At 42.5% G+C, this 26,365-nt stretch overlaps 6 protein-coding genes across 6 annotated transcripts; all 6 read right to left on the bottom strand.

Annotated features, from left to right (window-relative positions):
• Positions 1 to 714: 714 nt before the first annotated feature.
• LOC131265276 (juvenile hormone esterase-like) lies at positions 715 to 2,564 on the bottom strand. The gene is made up of 3 exons (XM_058267538.1): positions 2,337 to 2,564; positions 1,227 to 2,270; positions 715 to 1,158 (listed from the first exon to the last, which is right to left on the bottom strand). Exons 1-3 carry the CDS (start codon positions 2,562 to 2,564, stop codon positions 715 to 717), a joined length of 1,716 nt encoding a protein of 571 aa, XP_058123521.1.
• A 759-nt stretch (positions 2,565 to 3,323) lies between these two features.
• Positions 3,324 to 5,179, bottom strand: LOC131265275 (juvenile hormone esterase-like). Its single transcript, XM_058267537.1, has 3 exons — positions 4,958 to 5,179; positions 3,836 to 4,879; positions 3,324 to 3,767 (listed from the first exon to the last, which is right to left on the bottom strand). The coding sequence occupies exons 1-3, from the start codon at positions 5,177 to 5,179 to the stop codon at positions 3,324 to 3,326; spliced, it is 1,710 nt and encodes a 569-aa protein (XP_058123520.1).
• Positions 5,180 to 5,916: 737 nt separating this feature from the next.
• LOC131265274 (juvenile hormone esterase-like) lies at positions 5,917 to 7,760 on the bottom strand. The gene is made up of 3 exons (XM_058267536.1): positions 7,539 to 7,760; positions 6,429 to 7,472; positions 5,917 to 6,360 (listed from the first exon to the last, which is right to left on the bottom strand). Exons 1-3 carry the CDS (start codon positions 7,758 to 7,760, stop codon positions 5,917 to 5,919), a joined length of 1,710 nt encoding a protein of 569 aa, XP_058123519.1.
• A 733-nt stretch (positions 7,761 to 8,493) lies between these two features.
• On the bottom strand, positions 8,494 to 10,323 carry LOC131265273 (juvenile hormone esterase-like). Its single transcript, XM_058267535.1, has 3 exons — positions 10,129 to 10,323; positions 9,006 to 10,049; positions 8,494 to 8,937 (listed from the first exon to the last, which is right to left on the bottom strand). The coding sequence occupies exons 1-3, from the start codon at positions 10,321 to 10,323 to the stop codon at positions 8,494 to 8,496; spliced, it is 1,683 nt and encodes a 560-aa protein (XP_058123518.1).
• A 1,255-nt stretch (positions 10,324 to 11,578) lies between these two features.
• On the bottom strand, positions 11,579 to 13,435 carry LOC131263652 (juvenile hormone esterase-like). The gene is given in 5 exon segments (XM_058265884.1): positions 11,579 to 11,759; positions 11,834 to 11,865; positions 11,867 to 12,133; positions 12,218 to 13,258; positions 13,334 to 13,435. Coding segments are annotated over 5 exon segments (1,605 nt in total). The 5' UTR covers positions 13,418 to 13,435.
• A 5,558-nt stretch (positions 13,436 to 18,993) lies between these two features.
• On the bottom strand, positions 18,994 to 25,211 carry LOC131263653 (uncharacterized). Its single transcript, XM_058265885.1, has 2 exons — positions 25,084 to 25,211; positions 18,994 to 19,777 (listed from the first exon to the last, which is right to left on the bottom strand). The coding sequence occupies exon 2, from the start codon at positions 19,739 to 19,741 to the stop codon at positions 19,310 to 19,312; it is 432 nt and encodes a 143-aa protein (XP_058121868.1). The 5' UTR covers positions 19,742 to 19,777; positions 25,084 to 25,211; the 3' UTR covers positions 18,994 to 19,309.
• Between the last annotated feature and the right edge of the window lie 1,154 nt (positions 25,212 to 26,365).

Raw genomic sequence — 26,365 nt, 5'->3', positions numbered from 1 at the left:
CAAAGCAACCTTTGCAAACGGTAAAATGCTGTGAGTTAGCGGTAAAATGCTGTCAGATGGTAAAATGATGTCAGTCAACTGTCAAAGTAAGCGAAAATCTGTTTTTCGGTCGGCGAGTGAAAAACAGATTTGCAAAAGTTTGCGCACCTGGTAAAGAGTGCCGGTGGATGGAAAAAAGTTGTTTTTGATAATGTACAGTGGTTGTTGATAAGATTTCAGTGTACACAATACATCTGTGCTGTTTTTTTACAGTTAAACAATCAAAAAAATGCTGAACGCGCTTACATCTACATCGGCTCACGAATAGCAACGTCTACACGAAGCGAAAAAAAGTGCCAGAAAAAATGATATTTTCGCCTGTGTTTTCAGAGTTTTGCGCCTCGTGTAGACTAAGCATCACAGAATTGGTACCGCAAAACGCGGCTACACGAACCGCAAAAATTTTGACTTAAACTTATACGGTTTTTGAGTTTGCGGTTGGAGTTTGCGGCTCGTGAAGCAGGCCGGTTACAGTTTAAAATCAATATCTTGGACTTCCAATTGGAAATCATCATCATGGTGATCCAATTGGATATTTTCATGATTCATTGGAAATCCATCATCAAAATAGATGAAATTTTGTAGTTCATACATAGAGTATTAACAAATCCTTTCATTAATTAGTCTTTAACAACACCATACAAAAACCAAATTTTGATCTATTCTCTTTTTGTTTTATTCTCCATAAAATTTCTTCCAAAATTGGTACAAGTCCTCATCTAACCCAGGTACGAGCGTTTTATTGACTGGGAAATAAACGTTGTTAGTGTTTCCGAACGTCACCACATTACATTGAAGTGCGGTGCACGTTCCCTCCTTTTTGTTGTTCGTTTTTGTCGCAAAATCTACCAGAAACTTTACCCACAGCTGACACATTTCTGCTTCGGGTGAACCGGGAGGAAACTCAGGGAAGATAGCAGGCATTCTGAAAAGGTAGATCAATTGATCTGAATGGGTCAGTCCGTACGACTGGTTGGTGCCGGTCAAGATTTGTGAGAATGAATAGCGTCCTTGGAACTGAAAGGAGTACACGCTAGTGGATCTTGCTTGATTTCGGTTTTGAATATGCTCCTTGACACTTTTGATCATAGGATATAGAAATCCGGCTTCCGAGAGCATCTGGAAAATTGGAATTGTTTTTAATCTATTGTTCGTGTGTTTAATAACGGTTGTAAGTAGATACTTACAGTAGTGACTTCGTCGTAATTTGTAGGCGTAATCCATTTGTCAGGAGGAGTGGTTTTAAGAAAACGCCGCCTTAAGCGTTTCAACTGTTTGGATGATATATCTGTTAGCAGAAGAAGGTCAAGAATTTCAGTAAACCTGAGGTTCAGGTCCGTGATCAACGACTCGTTCCGATAGACCATTTGGGTGAAAACCGAAGAATCAGCTGGTATAGATCCCGTCAACCAATCCACGCTCGCGTACTTCCCATGACTCCAGGCTGTATTGGGAGCTTCAGTCAGGAACGCATCCGGTTCATCTTGAGGTTCTACAGTCGGACGGTATGGGGCGTTAAGGTGAATATCCCAAACCTTCAAGCGATCAATACTGTGCGTCAAAATGTCCGCGTCAATTCCTCGAAATTTTTCTACTAGTTCTATTGTGGAAATAGAATCCGCATCTGCGATGCCCAAAATGCGACCGTGGGTCCTTGCCACAGACAACGGATCGGGAATCGGAGCGCTCCATTTGGCAAGGGCACTTCCACTCATCGATATGACCCGATGGAATAGTCCACGACTCAGCGGACTCAACATGTGAAACTGAGTGCAACCACTACCGGCACTGTGACCAAAGATAGTGACTCGTCGAGGATTTCCTCCGAAAGCTCGGATATTATCTTGGACCCAGCGTAGGGCCATGACTTGATCCTTCAGGCCGTAATTTCCAGACGCCGAACTATCACCCGTAGAGAAAAATCCAAACACGCTGAGACGATACTGTAGCGTGACGACCACCACCTTCCTTGTTGTTATAATTCTTCCTGGATCAAGTTGGCTTAATCGGGCCGATCCAACTGTATAGGCTCCACCGTGGATGTACACCATGACGGGTAAAGGTCTCGATGCTGGGGAATAAGCATTTTGCGGTGTGAACACATTCAAATACAGGCAATCTTCTGCACCAAAAACTGGAGAACTAGCGATGTCGGGAGCTTTCTGAATACAGGCATTTTTATCTGTTGTGGCATTGTATACACCTTCATAGGAATCAGCCGGTTGAGGATTCTATAAGCAGGGACATAACGATGTTATCACATCACAAAATGTGTAGTATCACTTGCTTTCATATACCTTAAACCGAAGATCACCGACGGGCGGTTTGGCAAAAGGAATACCCAGAAACGCAGCATAGGAATTGTTCAGCAGGAGAGGATCTTTCAGCCAAGTTCCTCTTAAACATCCATCTTTAATGCACACGCGAGGTAATTTTCGATGCGTTTCTGCGTCTTTAAAGCAGTAGGTTATCAACAGCACTCCAACATATACTCTCACCACTGAGTTTAAGAGTGTAGAGATCATTCTTCATTAAAGATGTTATTTAAGCTAATTGTGTAGAGATAATTCTACATTAAAGAACTTTTCACTTTTCACAAACTTCCAATTTACACCAAGTGTTAACTCCTCTTTGCTGCAGAGTGTAAATCAAACTGAACTGCTGTTGACGGGATTCCATTTCTTTTATACCAGAAAGGTGAGTACTTTCTCTTCTTGGCCTTAATCTGCAGATTCTTGCTTTCTCTTTGCTTAACGAATTTCAATTTAAAAATATATACTCATTTGTCCTGTGTCCTTGATATGGCCGAAGGTTGCGGTGGAAGGAAGAAATTTAAACTTTAAACCGGTTTCACATCCTGTTGTTAAGATTCCATCCATTTCTCGTAATTTTCTGCACATTGCCGTGAGTGTAATGATGTAGTTCATACACACTTTGCATAGCGAAACAAAAGTAATACATAACAGAATCACACAGTGTACCTTCACTGTGTTACCAGTGTGAATTGGAAATCATCATTATGAACTTCCAATTGAAAATCATCATCATGGATATCCAATTAGAAATGAATATGGTTGATTGGAAATCTATCAACAACATAGATACACTGTTGTTGTTCATACGTAGAGAATGAACAAATCCTTTCATTAATAAGTGTTATAGTCGTTCTCGCTAAACATTGCTTTTAAGGGCACTCTTATTTTACCCTTCTAGTACATTAAGCAACTGTAGTAATATTAACAACACCACACAAAAACCAAATTTTGATCTATTCTCTTTTTGTTTTATTCTCCATAAAATTTCTTCCAAAATCGGTACAAGTCCTCATCTAACCCAGGTACGAGCGTTTTATTGACTGGGAAATAAATGTTGTTAGTGTTTCCGAACGTCACCACATTACATTGAAGCGCGGTGCATGTTCCTTCTTTTTTGATGTTCGTTTTTGTTGCAAAATCTACCAGAAACTTTACCCACAGCTGACACATTTCTGCTTCGGGTGAACCGGGAGGAAACTCAGGGAAGAGTTCAGGAATTCTGAAAAGGTAGATCAATTGATCTGAATGGGTCAGTTCGTACGACTGATTGGTATCGGTGAAGAGTTGTGAGAATGAATAGCGTCCTTGGAACTGAAAGGAGTACACGCTAGTGGATCTTGCTTGATTTCGGTTTTGAATATGCTCCTTGACACTTTTGATCATAGGATATAGAAATCCGGCTTCCGAGAGCATCTGGAAAATTGGAATTGTTTTTAATCTATTGTTCGTGTGTTTAATAACGGTTGTAAGTAGATACTTACAGTAGTGACTTCGTCGTAATTTGTAGGCGTAATCCATTTGTCAGGAGGAGTGGTTTTAAGAAAACGCCGTCTTAAGCTTTTCAACTGTTTGGATGATATGTCCGTTAGCAGAAGAAGGTCAAGAATTTCACTAAACCTGAGGTTCAGGTCCTCGATCAACGACTCATTCCGATAGATCGTTTGGGTGAAAACCGAAGAATCAGCTGGTATAGATCCCGTCAACCAATCAACGCTCGCGTACTTCCCATGACTCCAGGCTGTATTGGGAGCTTCAGTCAGGAACGCATCCGGCTCATCTTGAGGTTCGACAGCCGGACGGTATGGGGCGTTAAGGTGAATATCCCAAACCTTCAAGCGATCAATACTGTTTGTCAAAATGTCCGCGTCAATTCCTCGAAATTTTTCTACTAGTTCTATTGTGGAAATAGAATCCGCATCTGCGATGCCCAAAATACGACCGTGGGTCCTTGCCACAGACAACGAATCGGGATTCGGAGCGCTCCATTTGGCAAGGGCACTTCCACTCATTGATATGACCCGATGGAAGAGTCCACGACTCAGCGGACTCAACATGTGAAACTGAGTGCTGGCACTACCGGCTCTGTGACCAAAGATAGTGACTCGTCGAGGATCTCCTCCGAAAGCTCGGATATTATCTTGGACCCAGCGAAGGGCCATGACTTGATCCTTCAGGCCGTAATTTCCAGACGCCGAACTATCACCCGTAGAGAAAAATCCAAACACGCCGAGACGATACTGTAGTGTTACGACCACTACCTTGCGTGTTGCTATAATTCTCGCCGGATCAAGTTCGCTTAATCGGGCCGATCCAACTGTATAAGCTCCACCATGGATGTACACCATGACGGGTAAAGGTCTCGCTGCTGGTGAATACGCATCCTGCGGTACAAACACATTCAAATACATACAATCTTCTACGCCAAAAACTGGAGAACTAGCGATGTCGGGAGCTTTCTGGATACAGGCATCTTTATCTGTTGTTGCATCGTATACACCTTCCCATGAATCAGCCGGTTGAGGATTCTATAAGCAGGGACATAACGATGTTATCACATGTTCAAATCGACAAGAAAATGTGTGGTATCACTTGCTTTCATATACCTTAAACCGAAGTTCACCGACGGGCGGTTTGGCAAAAGGAATACCCAGAAACGCGGGATAGGGATTGTTAGCACTATCTCTCAGCCAAGTTCCTCTTAAACATCCATCTTTAATGCACACGCGAGGTAATTTTCGATGCGTTTCTGCGTCTTTAAAGCAGTAGGTTATCAAAAGCAGTCCGACATATACTCTCACCACTGAATTTAAGTGTGTAGAGATCATTCTACATTAAAGTTGTTATTTAAGCTAATTGTGTAGAGATAATTCTTCATTGAAGTTCTTCTGTCACTTTTCACAAACTTCCAATCTTCACCAAGTGTTAACTCCTCTTTGCTGCAGAGTGTAAATCAAACTGAACTGCTGTTGACGGAATTCCATTGCTTTTATACCAGAAAGGTGAGTACTTTCTCTTCTTGGCCTTAATCTGCAGATTCTTGCTTTCTCTTTGCTTAACGAATTTCAATTTAAAAATATATACTCATTTGTCCTGTGTCCTTGATACGACCGAAGGTTGCGATGGAAGTAACAAATTTAAACTTTAAACCGGTTTCACATCTTGTTGATGAGATTCCATCCATTTCTCGTAGTTTTCTGCACATTGCCGTGAGTGTAATGATGTAGTTCATACACACTTTGCATAGTGGAACAAAAGTAGTACATAACAGAATCATACAGTGTGTCTTCACTGTATTACCAGTGTAAATTGGAAATCATCATTATGAACTTCCAATTGATTCCTATCGTTGATTGTAAATCTATCAACAACATAGATACACTGTTGTTGTTCATACGTAGAGTATGAACAAATCCTTCCATTAATAAGTGTTATAGTCGTTCTCGCTAAACTTTGCCTTTAAAGGCATTCTTATGTTACCCTTCTAGTACATTAAGCAACTAGATTAGTAGTAATATTTACAACACCACACAAAAACCATATCCTGTTCTATTCTCTTTTTGTTTTATTCTCCATAAAATTTCCTCCAAAACCGGTACAAGTCCTCACCTAACCCAGGTACGAGCGTTTTATTGACTGGGAAATAAACGTTGTTAGTGTTTCCGAACGTCACCACATTACATTGAAGTGCGGTGCATGTTCCTTCCTTTTTGATGTTCGTTTTTGTCGCAAAATCTACCAGAAACTTTACCCACAGCTGACACATTTCTGCTTCGGGTGAACCGGGAGGAAACTCAGGGAAGAGTTCAGGAATTCTGAAGAGGTAGATCAATTGATCTGAATGGGTCAGTCCGTACGACTGATTAGTACCGGTCAAGATTTGTGAGAATGAATAACGTCCTTGGAACTGGAAGGAGTACACGCTAGTGGATCCTGCTTGTTGACGAGTTTGAATCTGCTCCTTGACACTTTTGATCATAGGATATAGAAATTCGGCTTCCGAGAGCATCTGGAAAATTGGATTTGTATTTAATCTATTGTTCGTGTGTTTAATAACAGTTGTAAGAAGATACTTACAGTAGTGACTTCGTCGTAATTTGTAGGCGTAATCCATTTGTCAGGAGGAGTGGTTTTAAGAAAACGCCACCTTAAGCGTTTCAACTGTTTGGATGATATATCCGTTAGCAGAATAAGCTCAAGAATTTCAGTAAACCTGAGGTTCAGGTCCTCGATCAACGACTCGTTCCGATAGACCTTTTGGGTGAAAACCGAAGAATCAGCTGGTATAGATCCCGTCAACCAATCAACGCTCGCGTACTTCCCATGACTCCAGGCTGTATTGGGAGCTTCAGTCAGGAACGCATCCAGTTCATCTTGAGGTTCTACAGTCGGACGGTATGGGGCGTTAAGGTGAATATCCCAAACCTTCAAGCGATCAATACTGTGCGTCAAAATGTCCGCGTCAATTCCTCGAAATTTTTCTACTAGTTCGATTGTGGACATAGATTCCGCATCTGCGATGCCCAAAATACGACCGTGGGTCCTTGCCATAGACAACGGATCGGGAATCGGAGCGCTCCATTTGGCAAGGGCACTTCCACTCATCGATATGACCCGATGGAATAGTCCACGACTCAGCGGACTCAACATGTGAAACTGAGTGCTGGCACTACCGGCTCTGTGACCAAAGATAGTGACTCGTCGAGGATCTCCTCCGAAAGCTCGGATATTATCTTGGACCCAGCGAAGGGCCATGACTTGATCCTTCAGGCCGTAGTTTCCTGACGCCGAACTATCCCCCGTAGAGAAAAATCCAAACACGCTGAGACGATATTGTAGCGTTACGACCACCACCTTCCTTGTTGTTATAATTCTTCCTGGATCAAGTTGGCTTAATCGGGCCGATCCAACTGTATAGGCTCCACCATGGATGTACACCATGACGGGTAAAGGTCTCGATGCTGGGGAATAAGCATTTTGCGGTGTGAACACATTCAAATACAGACAATCTTCTGCACCAAAAACGGGAGAACTAGCGATGTCGGGATCTTTCTGAATACAAGCATTTTTGTCTGTTGTGGCATCGTATACACCTTCATAGGAATCAGCCGGTTGAGGATTCTATAAGCAGGGGTATAACGATGTTATCACATCACAAAATGTGTAGTATCACTTGCTTTCATATACCTTAAACCGAAGATCACCGACGGGCGGTTTGGCAAAAGGAATACCCAGAAACGCGGGATAGGGATTGTTAGCACTATCTCTCAGCCAAGTTCCTCTTAAACATCCATCTTTAATGCACACGCGAGGTAATTTTCGATACGTTTCTGCGTCTTTAAAGCAGTAGGTTATCAACAGCACTCCGACATATACTCTCACCACTGAATTTAAGAGTGTAGAGATCATTCTACATTAAAGTTGTTATTTAAGCTAATTGTGTAGAGATAATTCTACATTAAAGAACTTTTCACTTTTCACAAACTTCCAATTTACACCAAGTGTTAACTCCTCTTTGCTGAAGAGTGTAAATCAAACTGAACTGCTGTTGATGGAATTGCATTGCTTTTATACCAGAAAGGTGAGTGCTTTCTCGTTGGCCTTAATCTGCAGATTCTTGCTTTCTCTTTGCTTACCGAATTTCAATTTAAAAATATATACTCATTTGTCCTGTGTCCTTGATACGGCCAAAGGTTGCGGTGGAAGTAACAAATTTAAACTTTAAACCGGTTTCACATCATATTGGTGAGATTCCATCCATTTCTCGTAGTTTTCTGCACATTGCCGTTAGTGTAATGATGTAGTTCATACACACTTTGCATAGTGGAACAAAAGTAATACATAATAGAATCACACAGTGTACCTTGACTGTGTTACCAGTGTAAATTGGAAATCATCATTATGAACTTCCAATTGATTCCTATCGTTGATTGTAAATCTATCAACAACATAGATACACTGTTGTTGTTCATACGTAGAGTATGAACAAATCCTTCCATTAATAAGTGTTATAGTCGTTCTCGCTAAACTTTGCCTGTAAAGGCATTCTTATGTTACCCTTCTAGTACATTAAGCAACTAGATTAGTAGTAATATTAACAACACCACACAAAAACCATATCCTGTTCTATTCTCTTTTTGTTTTATTCTCCATAAAATTTCCTCCAAAACCGGTACAAGTCGTCACCTAACCCAGGTACGAGCGTTTTATTGACTGGGAAATAAACGTTGTTAGTGTTTCCGAACGTCACCACATTACATTGAAGTGCGGTGCAAGTTCCTTCCTTTTTGATGTTCGTTTTTGTCGCAAAATCTACCAGAAACTTAACCCACAGCTGACACATTTCTGCTTCGGGTGAACCGGGAGGAAACTCAGGGAAGAATACAGGAATTCTGAAAAGGTAAATCAGCTCATCTGCATGGGTCAGTCCGTACGACTGATTGGTACCGGTGAAGACTCGTGAGTAGGAGTATCGTCCTTGGAATTGGAAGGAGTACACGCTAGTGGATCCTGCTTGATTTCGGTTTTGAATCTGCTCCTTGACACTTTTGATCATAGGATATAGAAATTCGGCTTCCGAGAGCATCTGGAAAATTGGATTTGTATTTAATCTATTGTTCGTGTGTTTAATAACAGTTGTAAGAAGATACTTACAGTAGTGATTTCTCCGTAATTTGTAGGTGTAACCCATTTGTCAGGAGGAGTGGTCTTAAAGTATCGTTGCCTTAAGCGTTTCAACTGTTTGGATGATATATCCGTTAGCAGAAAAAGTTTAAGAATTTCAGAAAACCTGAGGTTCAGATCTGTGACCAACGACTCGTTCCGATAGATCGTTTGGGTGAAAACCGAAGCATCGGCTGGTATAGATCCCGTCAACCAATCAACGTCCGCATGTTTCCCATGACTCCAGGCTGTATTGGGAGCTTCAGTCAGGAACGCATCCGGCTCATCTTGAGATTCGACAGCCGGACGGTATGGGGAGATAGGGTGAATATCCCAAACCTTCAAGAGATCAATACTATTTGTCAAAATGTCTGCGTCGATCCCTCGAAATTTTTCTACTAGTTCGATTGTGGGCATGGATTCCGCATCCGCGATGCCCAAAATACGACCGTGGGTCCTTGCCACAGACAACGGATCGGGAATCGGAGCAGTCCATTTGGCAAGGGCACTTCCACTCATTGATATGGCCCGATGGAATAGTCCACGACTCAGCGGACTCATCATGTGTAACTGGGTACTGACACCACCGGCACTGTGACCAATGATAGTGACTCGTCCGGGATCTCCTCCGAATGCACGGATATTACTTTGGACCCAGCGAAGGGCCATGACTTGATCCTTCAGGCCGTAGTTTCCTGACGCCGAACTATCACCCGTAGAGAAAAACCCTAAAACTCCGAGACGATACTGTAGCGTGACGACCACTACCCTCCGTTGTGTCATAATTCTCGCCGGATCAAGTTCGCTTAATCGGGCCGATCCATAGAAAAAGCCACCGCCATGAATGTACACCATGACGGGGAGAGGTCGTGGCGCAGGAGAGTACGCATTCTGCGGTACAAACACATTCAAATACAGACAATCTTCTCCACCAAACGTTGGAGCACCAGGAATTAGTGAAATTTTTTGAATACATGCGTCTTTGCCTGTTGTTGCGTTGTATACACCTTCCCATGAATCAGCTGGTTGTGGGTTCTATAGGTAGGGACATAACAATGTTATAAAATGCTACGAATCGACAAGAAAATGTGTGCTATCACTTGCTTTCGTATACCTTAAATCGAAGATCTCCGACGGGCGGTTTGGCAAAAGGAATACCCAGAAACGCAGCATAGGGACTGTCAACGCTATCTCTCAGCCAAGTTCCTCTTAAACATCCGTCTTTAATACACACGCGAGGCCATTTTGAATACGCTTCTGTTCCTCCGAAGCAGTACAATATCAAAAGCACTCCGACGTACACTCGCATCACTGAATTAAAGAGTGTAGAGATCATTCCACATTAAAGTTCTTATGTCAGCTTAATGTGTAGAGATCACGTTAAAGTTCTTCTATCAACAAGTTTTCACAAACTACGGTTTCCACCATAGGTTAACACCAAGATCTAAAGGAGAGTAAATAGCACTGAAGCTTTGTTGACGAAAATACGTTCCTTTTATACCGGAAGAGTAGTTTCTTTCACGATGACCTTTTTCTGCAAATTTTTGCTTTCTCCATTTCCTTTTTCTTGAATCAGTTTTAAATAAAAAAGGTTATTCGACTGGTTTTCTTGATCAGCCAGGTTATAGTGAAACTACAAAAAATCACAGTTTTTTGTAAAAAAAACATGGAAAGGAAACCAGTTTTACGTTTTGTCTGTGATTTCATTTTTACAGTGGGAATTCGATAAAAACGATGCAATCGTTCCGGTGTTTTTTTCTTCAAACAAAGCAGTTTGTTTTCGGTTCTGAAGGTGTTGGTTCACGCTTTTGATCATTGGATCGAGAAAATCAGTTTCGAAGAGCGAAATGGGAAGTGAAAGTGTTTTATAGTCAGCTGTTTGCAAGTTTAGTTAAATAGCAATCAATCTACTTATTATACTTTTGTTATGACGTAGTTTTTTTTTCGGTCATCCACTTATTGTGAGGGGCGATGAGTTCATCGAGGGGTCCGGAAGCTTACTACAAGTTTCGTTGTGGAAAGAGAGTCTGCATCTGCGATGCCAAAAGCACGATCGTGAGTCCTTGCCTTGAAACGTTATGCTCAATAATGCATTTCTTTTATACTTGAAGGGCACGTACTTTCACATTGTCCTTAATCTGGTAATTTCGCCTTCAGTACCGACCTGTGAACTTGTAAAACCTGTTTTAACAAAACATGTTATTGACAAAGGAGCCACCTTCTTATGGTTCGCGAATAATTTAGTGTGGTAGAATGGAAACTTGAATCATTATCGTCATCAGAGAATTGCTTACATCATTGGCGGAAGAGTAACTGTAAAATTGGTCAGAGATCAGCTGTTGCGATGTTTCTTTCGTTACGTTTGCCTGTTTTTATGGCGCATCCTCGATGGTTGATCTGCTAAGGGTCAATGAGGTGTATACACAGCGTTTATCTGGTTTTATATTAACGGTTTAGTTGTCTATTGCTGTACACCCTGCCATGTGTGCAATAGTACGTTCTTAGTTTATTGATTTTAAATTCTATATCGTAAACAAGTTCTAAAAAGTAACAAAATATCTAAGTCAATGATAGGCAACATAAGATGATCGATAGATTGTAGTCCAGAACTGAACCATTTCCTGAAGTTTGTGACTTAATCCACTTTCTCTCGATATCGATACTTTCGACTCGGTAGCGTTTCCTGGAGGTGCGTTCTCAAATTTCACCGTTTCCACTTGTTCTCCACAATTTGGTGGTGTCGCTCTTCGGGAAGGACTAGAAAAATGATTAGAATGGATGATATCAACTTAGAACCGTCACATGTCTCATCTAGTTACCCTTGAACAGCAAAATTGACTAGAAACAAACTGACTAGTCCACACGGTAGCAATTTCGGTTTCCGGTGACTCGGAGGGGAAATCCGGAAAGAGGTCTGGCATGCGGAACAGGTACAGCAGTTCGTCCTGATGGCACACCCCGTACTTGTCGTCCGACGGTACGTAGATCGAGGAAAACGAGTGACGACCAACGAATTCGAACGAGTACAGTGTCGTCTCACGGCAGGTTTCCGCGGGATGGCTGAGGTACTCTTGGAGCGTCTTCAATGTGGGATATTTAATCAGTGCATCGGAGACCATCTACAAACATTATATAGTAAGAGTGTTGTTTTAGTGTACACATGCACATGATACTGGCTGTCGCGAGTTTGTGTTGATTAATACCTCTGTAAAATTGTCCGCGCTTTCCTCGCTCACCCACCGATCAGAGGGCGCATTTGGAAAGTATCGCTCTTTTAGCCGTCCCAAATCCGCTGATGACGCATTGAGGGCAAGTACGACCGGAAGCAGCTCGACCAGATTCTCGTTGAACTGGTCCATAATCGTTTGGTTGTGCAGAATGGGTAGGGATACAACGGCGCCCTCGTTCGGTACGGTGCCGAGCAGAATAGGAATGTTCATAAAGCGCCCTTCGGTCCACTGCTTGCCAGGATCGTCCGTCAGAAAACGGTCCTCCACGGGCACAGCCGCACTCTCGATCGTAGGCCGATAGATGACGATCGGGTGATCGAACCAGGTCCCCAAAGCCTGCTCACTGGCGACGAGTACGTTGGCGTCGATGTTCTGCAGCACATCCACCAGTTCGGCTGTTGTCAGCTCGTCCGTCTCCGATACGCCAATAAGCTTCGCGTGACGACGGGCGAGTGCTAGCGGATCATCCACCGGTAGGCTCCAGACAGCCAACGCACTGCCACTCATGAGGATGGCTCGCTGGAAAAGACCCCGACTGAGTGGGCTCATCATGTGCAGCTGCACCGAAGCTCCGCCGGCACTCTCCCCGAACAGTGTTACCGCCTGGGGATCCCCTCCGAACGTGGCTATATTGCGCTGGACCCAGCGCAGCGCCAGCACCTGATCACGCATTCCGGCATTACCCGGTGCGGCTGCGTCGCCCGTAGAGAGAAATCCAAACACTCCCAGCCGATACTGGATCGTTACAAGGATCACAAGTTTCGTGGCCAGAATACGCTCGGGTCCGTACAACTGAGGATCGGCCGAACCGGAGAAGTACCCACCGCCGTGGATGAACACCATCACCGGGAGGGATTGGGTGACGTTCTCCTTCGGCCGGTATACGTTCAGGTAGAGGCAGTCCTCATTGCCGATGATTGGATCCCGCAATGGTACGGTCGAACTCTGCATGCACGATGGTTTCCTGCTGGTGGCATTGTACTCCCCCGTCCACGGATCGACCGGTATCGGGCTCTAAACGGAACACAAAGAACAAAACCTTAGGAGTTGTTTCCCAATATCCTTCCGGAAGGAAAACTCAAGCCTCACCTTGAAACGTAATTTCCCGACCGGTGGCTTCGCGTACGGTATTCCAATGAACGCATCAAACTGCACACTGTTCGTGTCGGTCATCGGAAAACCGAGGATACAGCCATCGCACTATGGAGCGAAAAGAGCAAATTGCCGGGATAAAATTCGGAATCAAATGTTTTGCAAATTTTTTCATTGTAATATCGTGTAATACTATTATATTACACGGAATTATGATGTTTCTGGACAATCCCGTTAGGTGGCGCTGCAAAAACCACATATTTTTGGAATTTTCTATGGGTGCATTATTTTTTCAATCTTTCTTTTTATATTAACTCAAAGATTTTTTTTAGTTTAATATAAAACAAACTAAATTTACTACAAACTATCATTCAAAACATTATCATCTAGAAAATAATTGATATTCAAAGCATCTAACGCGGACATAACGTCGCCTAACGAAGAGCTACTATCTGAATATTCTGAACTTGTACCATCATCTTCTTGGTTTTGAATTGGCAAGGGATTGTTACTATTTAAGGAGCTGTAATCTGCGAAAAATGTTTTTACTGCGTCTGGGTATGGGATTTTTTTTAATTTTTCAACGATTTAGCCAGAGATATTGTTGAAATGTATCGATCGCATGATTGTAATGCTCTCATAAAAATGTCTTTAATATTGAATTCTCGTAACATTTTACGGGCATATTCTCTTCTATCCCTTCTGTATATTTTATTTCTACCTTCTGCTGCTTCCTCTCCTAAGGATCCCAATGGTCCTGGGGAATTTACAATGATTTCTCCTACATGCGCAAGAACTTTGTGGACAGTAGAAGGCATTTTGTATCAATTGTAATGATGTATGTAAAACATGTATGTGTCATGGCAAAATAGACTCATAGTTTTTGGATTTAAAGGCTGTGAACAGTTGATGGCTATTAAAATATTTCGAAACCTTTCTATAAGTTCTGTTTCTATTTGCAAAATGTCGCTCAATTTTTCTATGTTTGAAAAAACCCGACGACAAACATTTCCCGTCGTACTATTTTTACCCATTTGCTTTGGTTCATCTACTTTTACACCAAATTCCATGTTCATCCTTTCCAATAAATTTTTTTTTCGATCATTGTACATGTTTTTTATAATTTTTAGTAACCTTCCATTTTTTTAATTCAATTCTGAACGAAATTTGGTGCAAGCATTCGAAAAATCTCATCCAACAGTGCAGTGGAGATATTCTATAAGATAAATTCGCAGCATTTCGAATAAATCCATTTTCTAATTGCTCTACACTGTTTATTTCTGTTGGTTTTGCACCATATATACAACAAGTTTGCATAGACAGAGTGTCGGTTAAATATGCCAACATTTTTCCATCAATTAAACTCGTGGAAAATGAATAATTTACCGTCACATAACTTGTTTCATTTAGCTGAATTGTATAAGGAACTAACCTGGTTATTTGGCTTTTGATTTCGTCTACTGTTTGTATAACTTTTTCTTTTGACTCTTTCGCAAACTCGATCACAATTGGCCTGCAAAACCTAACACTTTGGGGCATCAAGTTTATCCAGATGATATCTGAATCGTCACTAACGAACGAAAGACGGATAGGCGTTAATGCCGATACTAGTACATCACTGTCTGATGCAGTATTTTCTCCGGAACCATGAAACGGTTGATTGTAAATGCTATGTGCACTAGATCCATCAATGCCCCACGAGCACAATAATACGACGCTTAGTGAATCACACAAAGAAGATGAAAGGTGCCGCAAGATTTCTGCTTTTTGTATTTGAATTTGATTTCAGCATTTGTTTATAATCTACACGCAGTGTGATTGATGCTTAAGGTTTGATGCTTACTTTACTTTCAATTAACTCTAACGCATACCAAATATTTTCCTTGCAAGAAGAATTGTTTATCAAAACGTTTATGATATCAAAACGTATATGATATGTAAGGGTACAAACAGAACAAAGTATTAGTGTAGGGTACATTATTTCGAGGAATTTTGGGTATAAAAAGATGGGTTTGTGAGCTGTAGAACAAATAAAAGCGACCTGATACATTCAAAGCAAACCAAACCAAATTTCATTCTTTGCCAGTGACTTGGCTTGTCTTTCACCTTTTACGTGATGTTCAACCACTACCCTGCTTCACATTTTTCATTGAATGAGAATTTCAAATATTTCTTACCACACACGATGTTGCATATGGCATGATGGAGACGCCTAGTAGGTGATAAACTATAAGCTTCACATATAAAGTACAGAATAACGTAAAGATGCGCGCGTATGCGCAAAGAAAACTATCATTTATTATTACAAAACATTCTAGACTATAAGTGGGTATGCATCATATTACAATCTTTCACAATCCTTAGCGATGGCGTAAGGTTAAAAACAGAAAATTGAAAAATTTTACGGGAGTTTTGAGAAACAATGCTTAATATTTTTTGACAATCAATTTCAATTTACTCAAACAGTCAACAATTATAAAGCATGATAATATACCTTTCCAAAACTGTGCTTGAAATCCGATTCCGGCTATTATTATACGAGTTACAGACCTTCAAAGTTGATGGATTTTTTTCAATTTTTCACGCAATATTTTCACAAATCTTGACTTTGACGGGCTGTTTCTCAGAACCTGGAAGAACAGAGGCTCTAGTTTTTGGGTCATTTCTTAGTTTCATCTTGTAGTTTAAGAAAACATGTTTCATTTTTCTGAAAACCAAAAATGAATTTTTGATTTTTATCCCGGCTTCGCTCCATCGTGCATCGGCGGTACAGACGCGGCTGTGCACCTTCGATGACCAGCAACAGACTAGCAAAACGCAGAGCGATAACAGCGATCGCGTTACCCTGCTGACAGACCACATCCTGAATACAAACTGACGAGCGATCGACCGATGTCGATTTGAAGAAGTTACAATCCCGTACGAGTCCGTGCACAAACACAGTGGAAGCACTTAGAACTTGTACTCTGTTGATAACCTGTTTGAAAGGGTAGATGTTTGTCTCAAGTCTCGTTGATTCGGTATCCCTTGCATTGCGGGCCAAATGAGGAAGTGATGTAAAACAAGTGAGATATCAAATTGAATATTTTTATTTAAGCGTTGTTAGAATAATTTGATATATTTTATTTGAAACAACAGTAAGCTTTACATATCATTAACGGACAAGACAGGCAACAATAAAACATGTTTAAATTACAAGGGTTAAATTATGTGTAGTGTAATTAGATTTGAACAAACACAGCTCACCTTATTTAAATAAGATGATTAGTATAATTTTTCAATTTGTTTTTGATTTTCCATTCATTTGCGGAACGAAATCGTGTTTAAAGTACTCATTTGAACTCGGAAAGCATGTTTCGTACAACTTGTTCGCAAAAGCTTGTACGCATTGCTTGCAACTTGCAAGGAATGTTGAACGGAATCTTCGTTGAAGGATTCACCATCAACATCATCCTTGTTGACCGATTTCAAGGTTGACTGGCTCGAGTGTCCTAGTTTTTCCACGTACAAATCGTTTTTCGAAACCAGCCTATATCATATGTAGGGCTGTGTCAGCAGCATCAACAGGATTGTCATTCGCATGGCAGGAGACGAAGGTCTTTCGACCCGGCAAAGGGTGGTGAAAGTTAGCGAACCATTATCTGCCCTTTCAGTAACTTTATGACTTTGTCCTACATCGGTGGACATTGGTTTGGTTTCTAGTTTCGTTTTGCCGTGATTTTTGTCGAGATAATGAGGTGGAGCGGGAGGGGTGTTTGTGGATGACTTCAATTAGCCTGGTAACATACTACGGGAGCGGGAAAACTGGAACATGGAACGTTTAATTTTTTTTCGTTCAGATTTTGTAAGGGAAACTAGGCTGGCGCTTACATGGATTATGGTCAGTTCGATCGGTTCAGGGGGTTCTCCCATCCTAAAACCCTCATCGAAGCCATAAATCATTACCCAGGACTGGTTGCATGCCGAGTTCTTACTTCTCCCGCAGTAAAGGCACACCGAGTGTCGAACCGGGTTGTGGGAAGCAGCAATTTTGCACTTTAGACTTTTTGAACTTTGGTTACTTCAGGGGTTCTCTGCTGAACTTGACTTTGACCAAAGGATGTGCCTGTCATCGTTACTAGTGGGGTGGATCCGGTGTTTTCGAGACGTGAGGATGATCCTGTCCACTTCCCGCAGATTTGTGGTGATAGTTTATTATCGGTACCTCTGACCGGGCGGTTTGCAACTTGTTCGTTACGACTGCAAAAGTTCGTCCCGGAGGTTAGCGATAGTTTCGTATTGTTCCATGTGGTCAGGCTATGCAGCTTTTGTGGTTTTGTCTGAGTGTGTCGTTTGCTGTTTTGTTTGAATTTATTTCAAAATTGAAATTTATGTAGCACATATAAACTAATTGAACTTCAACATTTCTATTCCAACATTTACTAGGAAAAACTGGTTTAATTATACAAACTAAGCTTAAACCAATTTCATTGTAACGAAATTTGATCCACATATTTGTTTCTGAACAGTGTTAATGGCTTTTATGTTACTCAAACTATTGAAGGCATTATTAAACTCTATCGCTGTTCAACTTAGTAGAGTTTTTAATGCATTGAATGGATGCAGCATCAATAATGAATAACAAATAAGATCATACGAAATGTAATATTGATATTAATATCTAAATATCAAATTCATTCGAATCTGGAAAATCAAAGCCAATGTGAAATACAAAGGAAGGTAATATTTTATTTATCGTATCGAATAACCGACGAATACGCTTAAATTGGAAATAGCGATCGATTTTCCCCAAATCGATGTGATATTTTTTATGAAACGTGTAAAAGCGAGCAACGTGCACAACAACATAACCAGTCGACAAGTGCATAACTTACTCGCTTTTATTGATTATCCCAATTGGTACTAAAAGTTGCCATCCTCTCGCCGGCAACAATTAGACACGAGCACGGGCACAGATACGCGGGAGGTCATGGATGACAGTCGGAGATGACTTCATCCACACTCCATTAGCCGGCAGCCTGTTGTCGTGTGCTGATGCTGCGCCGTCCCCTTTCCCAGCCACAAACCCCCCCCCAGCAAGTTGCATTCCCTCGTGTTTCGTTCTTCTATTCAAACCCGTCCGAAAGCCAACGGCGCGATGCACATTGTCCGCCGAAGGGCTATTTTTAGTGATTCGTTTGCGTGAGAATACGCGAACGGGCGTGGAAGCGAACGTGGAACGGTGAAATTTGAAATTTAACCACCCGAATCGCTCACCTGCCCGCGATGCAGGCAGGGGGGTTTGGGTGGTAATAGAAAACAAGATAACCGAGATGTAAAGGGGGAAAAAAATGAAAACAAAGTTAAACAAAGTGGAAACTACTACAAGAGCATGGAGGAGTTGAAAGCGGGAAAGCGAAACGGGAAACGTGGGCAACCGCAGCTAATCGTCTTCCGTGGTTCGAGCGCCGGCATTCGTTTTATTCTCCGCGATTCGTTTCGGATAATTTTAGCACGCAAACGGCCAACTTTTTTGTGGTTCCTTCGGTGTGATCGTCCTTGATCGTTGGTGCAAAAATTTGAAAGGAAATGGAAATGGTAACCGCAGAAAGCGACCGAGGGAAGATTGCGTTGTTCGTTTAAATCATTCTTATTTTATTTCAGAACACATTGTTGCTGTTAGCGATTAAAGTATGTTTTGTTGATCTTTCACCGAATGATAGAGGCTCGCACGAACGCACTAAACAACCGACGGGAGACGTATTGAAGCACGTGTGCGATTTCAGAGAGAAGTGTAAGGTTTCTTGCGTTTGTTTTCAATGCGACAGTTGGATTTTCCGTAGGTTTTGGTTCATTTATGTCTTAGGAATACGCTGAACACACGCACACTGGATTCAAGGGCGACAGAAATGTAAGATAGTACAACCGAAAAATCATAAAATAGTGATCACAAAACCGGACCGTTGTTGGCCCGCCCAGACGCCATCCCAGCCCTCAGTTCTTGAAGAACTCGTCGATCGCGCTGCTGGAGTCGAACGACGAGGACGACTTGATCGAGGACGAGACGGAGGAGGAGGTGGACGAGCTGAAGGACGACGAGACCACCTTGCTGCTGGTGACCGAGCTGACCAGCGACGAGGAGGACAGCAGGGACGACGCCAGCGCCCCGCCGTCCGACACCGTCTCGGTGACGCTGCGCTCCGAGGCGAACGCCGACTCGGACTTTTCCTGACTCTTGGTGATCGAGTTGGCCGACTCCTCCACCATGGACTTCTCGCTCGCCGAGCCGTAGCTCTTCGACTGCGTGATGCTCTTCTCCGACACGCCGTCGGCCGACCGCTCCGTGACGACCTCCTTCGAGATGACGGGCGTCGACGTTTCCGTCAGCGTCATTTCCGTCTTGGTGGTGCTCTCGGCAAGGGCCATCGTTTGCTGAGTGTTTGTTGAGTTCGGGTTTGAAGGCTGTGGTGGCGGGAGCAGGAGAAGAAAAAGGAAAAAGAAGATGTTTAGTAGGCCAGACAGAAGATCGATCGCGATCGATGGTGCAAGAATCGTATGAAGAAACATAAACCTAATATCACTCAGAAGGTTCGACAGCTTCTTCGACTCCGTCTGCTTTCTGTTCGAGTTCGTTTTTAAAGTGAGGAAAACCTAACCAAGAACGCGTGACTCCCAAACTCGCACGTTTCACTTCCCGGGGAGGATTTTCCCGAGTGCTCTCCGTTCTATTTTGTTGTCTTCCTACACGAAACTACTACAAATCGGCTAGCATTCCTTCACTCTCGCCTTCAGTCCGTCTGGCCTGTTGTTGACCGGGAAAATCCGTGATTGGACGTGATATTTTTAAACACCTTCACACCCGGGACATGGAATGGACACATTCCTTCGTCGTCGTCGTCGCTGTAGACGGTTTTAAGACGGATCAGGTTTCCGGATCGTTCGCCGAAAGGGAGTTCCTCGTGAACACAACACCATCCATGGGCGAGTTTGTCAAGCGAACCCCCGAGCAAGCATGTTCGCCCGACCGTTGACGATGAGGTGATGATGATGAGAAATGATGTTTTCCTTAACGCCATTCGGGGCACTTGACCGTTTTACGGTCTGACTCATCCCTCATCCCCTCATCACATTACCCACTCGGGCCGTCTCGCTCTTACGATGTCCGCTTGGATGTGTATGTTTTAATTCACCCGATGCTTTCCTTCCTGCTGCAAACCGGGCGAGCACATTTGTTTATTTACTTTCCTCCTCAAATAAATGCAAGATCAACGGACCCGATCGCACGTCAAGGATGCAAGCCGCTGCCGGGGGGCGGTGTGTAATGGCAATTTGATAGTGTTTCTTTATTTTTGGCGCACTTCTTTTTTCGCCCATTTCCTTCTTTTAATACCGCTCCATCGAGGGCGCACTTGTGCCAATGTTTGTGTTTAATTTGAATTAATTGGACCCACTTTGAAGGCGAATGGCTGTCATTAATAAAGGAACCGGAGGAGAGTTTGCGATCGCAACCATTTGCTCCATTTGTCAACCATTACGGTAGAACAAGAGTAATGGTATTATGGCGGGTTTGGGAAAACTTTCCATTGCTTTATTTTCGATAGAATGTTTGGAATGTTAAATTACATTTTGAATAGTTTTTCTCTCGAAGTTTTTTCTTCTCGAAGAGAGGTCGAGTTATATTTTCATTCGCGCAGTAAATAAGTTAGAAGAAAAAACATATCCACACAAACGCAAAACAACAAACACTACGACCATTTGGAATTGATGCCACAGACCACCGACCGACGTTATCATCGAACGGACTTGCTTATCGAAAAAAACCCCTGCCGATGTTCGGAGTTTGTAATGAAATTCGGCGAATTCTCGTGGCTTTAATCGTGGCAGACCCGACGAATGCAATCGCGGATGCAATTTTTTCTACGTATCCGTCGTTTTTGTAATCCACCAGAGGTTTTGTTGCTAGGAGCGAAGCTCGAAATGTGATCTCACAAAAATATGGTTCCCATATAGAACACTAACGGGGGCTTTTGTGAAGGAGGGAATATCGCCGAGATGGACACGCGCCATAACCAAGAACACTCCGACGCGTATCTTGTGGCGAGACAACTCGGACATGTGTATTTTTTTGTTCCACACTCCCTCACCACCCGCCATTTGTGTCCTCTGGCTCTCCCACAAAGGCGAGCGAGGTCGCCGTAAGCTAAGCTATGTGCGCATTTTTCGCAGCTAACGCGGGAAAATTGGACGAAAAACTCGACATGACCGTGTAATAAAGTGTACACGGCTCGAGGGCGAAATGTAAGCAACGGCCGGAGGAACGTTCTGAGGCGAGGCAATGGGATTGGGTATTAAAATTATTTCTCGAAAATGAATGCACAGCATCGGTTTTGGGACGAAGAGTTTTGGGAAATGGGCAAAAACACCGCGAAACATTAGCGAACCATCGTTTGTTCGTTTCGTTTCGTTTTCGGGGCGAAGGTCTTAAACGTCGCTGTTATGAAGAACACACCGAACCGTTTTTTGGTGTGAGCGTAACAAATGTCACAAATCATAATTAACATTCTTGGCTAGAAATGGCGTTATGTAAACAATTCGCGTTTGAGGTCAAGTTTTGCAAAGTTTTTAAAAATGTTTCCCTCATAAACATAAGAAATGGTTCTGATTATAATTTAAGGATATTTGATTTAGTATTTAATATGTATCCAAAAGTTTCTACCTTTTATCCTGTTACTCGACTTAATGATCAGATACGAAATTGTCTGAAAGCGCGTTCCTATTCTTTTTAAAAAATTGAAGTATTATATGAACAATAGAGTTCATATATTTCCTAACACATTTTTCTGTAAAAGACACACCATATCTCTTCATTTGTTTTATATGAAAATCTATTATGAGAAACAATAAAAAAGTTTTAAATATTTTACTCTCTATGTCTTCTCAAGAAAATATTTAAAAGCAGGGGTACGATACTAGGAATTTCGGCTTTTTTATGGTCCCCCTTCATTGCTAAAGGCTTGAACGTCCATGCTTAATTCGAAAATTTGTTCCATTCTTCTTTTCCGGACTGGTTTTGCTTTGGCGTGATCTAATAATTCCTTTTGAAAAAAAACCCGAACAATACCGATTCAAGAAAGAGTTGCTACTACATAAAAAAAAACCCCAACAAAAATCTGCACGAGTTGTGAAATATTTCGCCCCGTTGTCGAAGTCGTTCATTTTTCATCCCATTTATCCTTTTTCCCTCGTTTGTATGTGGACCAAAAATTGAAAATTGTCGTCAACACTCGCCTACACCGGAAGCTCCGCAACGAACGGACGTACGGCGAACGGTGGGAAAAATATATATGAAAAGCGTCATTTAATTGTTCAAATTTCCTCAGCTAGATTTTAAACGGTCGTTTGTCCCCCAGACTCCGGACTTGAACAATAGAGCGTTTCATTAGACCCGAGAGGGGAGAGATTAAATGCAATCTCAAACCATTTTGTTAACGTCTATGGAGGTTAAAGTGGATGACGTCACATTGTATATACGATCTTGATTTTCAGCATGTAAAAATACATTGAAATTGTTTGATATTAAGATCATTTTTACCTTTCTCCAGAAAATAATTCAAAGAGGACGAAACAGCTACAGAAATATGACCGTTTCTAATTTGCAATGTTAAGCAAATGTTCGCTTCACCTCCAATTTATGTTTACCACCTGGTCTCATAAATTCGACACCTTTTGATTTCCTCGCCATCTTTTTCTTTTTTATGGGAGAAGAGCAAAACTTCAATAAAAATTGATCTCCGTTAGCTTCTCGTGAGTAAGCACGCTGGAACGAAGGCTGTAGACGCAATTCATGAGCATAAATCTGTCAACGTGTTTCACGTTATTCCGACCAGATGGACATAGTGTGGGTCTAGCCAGCCGACACTTTCCATTTTTCGTCGTTAGCACACGTCGAGGGTTTCAGCACCGGCGCTGTCAAGATATCAAAACCCCGGGCTCGTTTTTACGATCGCAAAACCCACCTCGATTGGCACGCCTTCTGGGTGCAGGAACACGCCGCCGCCGGGTCGCCGAGGTTCGCTATGTTTTGAAAAGCAGTCACGCGAGTGTCGATCGCATCATCGCCAGTGCAGATTGCATTTGCATCCGTGTATTTGCTGTTGGGTCGGCTGCCTTCTGCCTACCTCCAGGCCCAGACTTATGATTCCACCGTCCAGACTCGGCGCCGCTCGAAGCGAAAGGAAAGAGCCTTCACGCGAATTCATAACCATGCATCATCCCTTTATCCGACTGGTTCGGAGTGGGGGCCGTTTTAAAGTTGTTCTGTTTTTTTTTTCGTTTCTTTGAATCGAACTTGTTGCCCCGGCTCGGTTGCGGAGGTTGGCGTCCCTTCTGTGGGCAGGCGCGGTTCCGGAAGCAGACGAGACTTCTGAGAAAGCGGACGTGACTCAGCTGGCGCGACAACCAGATTAGGGTGTCTGGCAAGTGCCAGCCTACAGGTCCTTCAGCGTCTCGCACACTCGTCCCACATGTACAAATGTTACCCGAGCCAACCCGCATCTGCTAAACTTCCGTTAATTAATATGTGATCCTGCGCGACTGGAGTTCGCGGAGGTCGGTGTCTTTTTTTCCCCCCCACGGCATGCCAATGTGCAACAGAAGGTTGGAACAATTTGCATGCCCTGGTGCGTTATGATGTGCTTTAAATTTATGGCACTCTCCTCCTCGCCGCGTGGGGAATTAATTTCTTTCTCCCGATATTAACCAGACGCCCGCAGACCGAACCGTGCGTGTGTGTGCGACCCGCGGGTTTTCTATTGAGCGATAAATTAAGGCAAAACATTTGCAACATCCGGTGACTGCATGTGGCCACCGGCCTACTGCCTACAGTACGATTGTTTATTGCATTTCCTGCTCAAGATCGGCGCCACACATATTGTAACGTATCGTGGACAATATCGATAACGTGCGGATTCTTTTATCAAGGGATTGATTTTAACTGATAAAAAGATGTGGTAGATGTGGGAGCACGTGATTTGCGAAATCGCCGACTTTATGATTTCGTTTTCTAGGTTAAGTATTGTTCTCCATTTCTGCTATGAAAGACAACGACAATACCTCCACTTGTCGATTACGATAAGAGTTTGCTTTGTGTTCATTTCTTTTTGGTACTCAATAAATCGTTGTGAAAATAAAACTTACTTTGTCTGAGGAGGTCGAGAATGAATCATAGCATATTGCCTTATGCAAACACTTTTGTTAGACTCACGACTTTCCTTATATTCAATACGTTGTGTTTTTTAAATTGTTTTATCCTTTGGTTTGCGTATCTTAGCCTCATTACCTTTATGATTATTTTGAGTTGAAACACACCACTCATTTAAAAATACACATCGGTATTTTATGAAAATTTTACTTGCTCCTGTGATACTCGCAGTCGTTGGTGATGTACAATGTTGACTAAAGGTTTTACTCAACTTTTTGCTCATTTGATTCCTCAATCTCTTCTTCAAATTAAATAATGCGTACCATCTATTTTACTGTATGGTTGCTTACATTAGTAAATTTCCTCATTTAATCTTTAATTGCAATGTTCTTGTCGACCATTTCGAAGTTAACCTACTCTTTCACTTCACCATGTGCCTGATTAATCTTTCAAACATATCGTAACGATCACTTCATGCCCATCGAACTATAGTTTTCCGAAGAAGTTTCATTCACTTGCACTCTGGTTTCAATTTTTTTGTAATTCACTCAAAACCTTTACCACTTACCTTCTAGAGAAATTTGATACAATCACTATCTTCAGCGGCTTCTTTCGACTGACTCTCAGTTGCTTTTCGCTATCTCCAAGATGTGCGCTGCCTGGTGCACGGTTGAACTCCGACTGGCTTCCCGGCGACTTTGCAATCCCGCGGATGACTCGCGAAGTAAAAATCACTCACACCACCCCACCACGCGGACAATGCGATACACACGAATCACGTTTCGTTTTTGAAACTCAGCGCACAAAAATAACCGCCGGCTGCTGCGATCGCGATTGTCTTTGGGGATTCGGATGTCAGTTACGCGCTCGACGCGATCTTTCTCGAGCAGTGATAGCGGTTCCGCGATTCGGGATAATTCGAGCAGTTGGATGATTCGAGTTGTTTTCCGTTCGGCAGGCCGGTGCTTTGTGTCGCGTGGAGAAACGTTTACTGATCCGTGTGGCCAATTGGCGGAGATCTTTTATGTACGCGTTTGCGAGAAGGGGGATTGATTCATCAATCTACCAACACATTGCCAAAAACTGACCGCGAGTCAGGTTTCGCGCGAGAAGAGTTAGCCGGCGAGGAAATAAAATGTATGACAAACCAATCATCAACTTTGATAGTAGTGACAGCGAGGGAATCCGCAGGTCCGTGGGATGTGCCGTTAAATTTGTTACTTGTTTTGGGTTTGGCGAGCACGAGGTAGAATAACATTCACCTGATTCATTCGGGTTATGTTTAGGCGCTCGAGGTGAAGCGTGAGGAATTATGTGTCATCGTAGAGATTAAACAGCGGCGTTTTTTAAATCATTCATACGGCGCTGTTGTGGCAGTGTTCGGTCTCGGGGGGCAAGGATCGACATCAATTAGCGCTGCAAATGAAGACATTTTCATACCGATCCAATGTCAGTTCGAGATTCTTTTCTTTCCTTTTCGGATGGTTTTACTTCTTCTACGGGGAAAGTAAACGCGATCTGTGCCGTTCGTCAGTTGTTTACAGGACTGAGTGAGTGTTTGTGTAGCCATGGTTTGGTTCGAATAAATCAAATTGTATCAATTCACACGAAAGTCAAGCCAGTAGGTGAAATCGGGTGTATGACTGTTCTGATTTATGGTTTGTTAACCATGTGAATCATCAGCTTCGGGTAAATTGGCTCATTTACATAAACACATTCTATCAGGATTGTTTCACACCATCAAATAGTTTTCCAACGAATTTGCTTGAGAACTTTTTTAAATCTTTAAATGTATTAAATCAATGGAGACGCCAGGTTGTTCAAAGTGTGTCGAAAAAAGTGTTCGAATT

The sequence above is a fragment of the Anopheles coustani genome, chromosome 2 (assembly GCF_943734705.1).
Source record: "Anopheles coustani chromosome 2, idAnoCousDA_361_x.2, whole genome shotgun sequence".
In the NCBI taxonomy this organism is placed as follows: Eukaryota; Metazoa; Arthropoda; class Insecta; order Diptera; family Culicidae; genus Anopheles; species Anopheles coustani.
The sequence above is the reverse complement of the archived record's forward strand: the minus strand, read 5'-3'. Positions and strand labels throughout refer to the sequence as shown.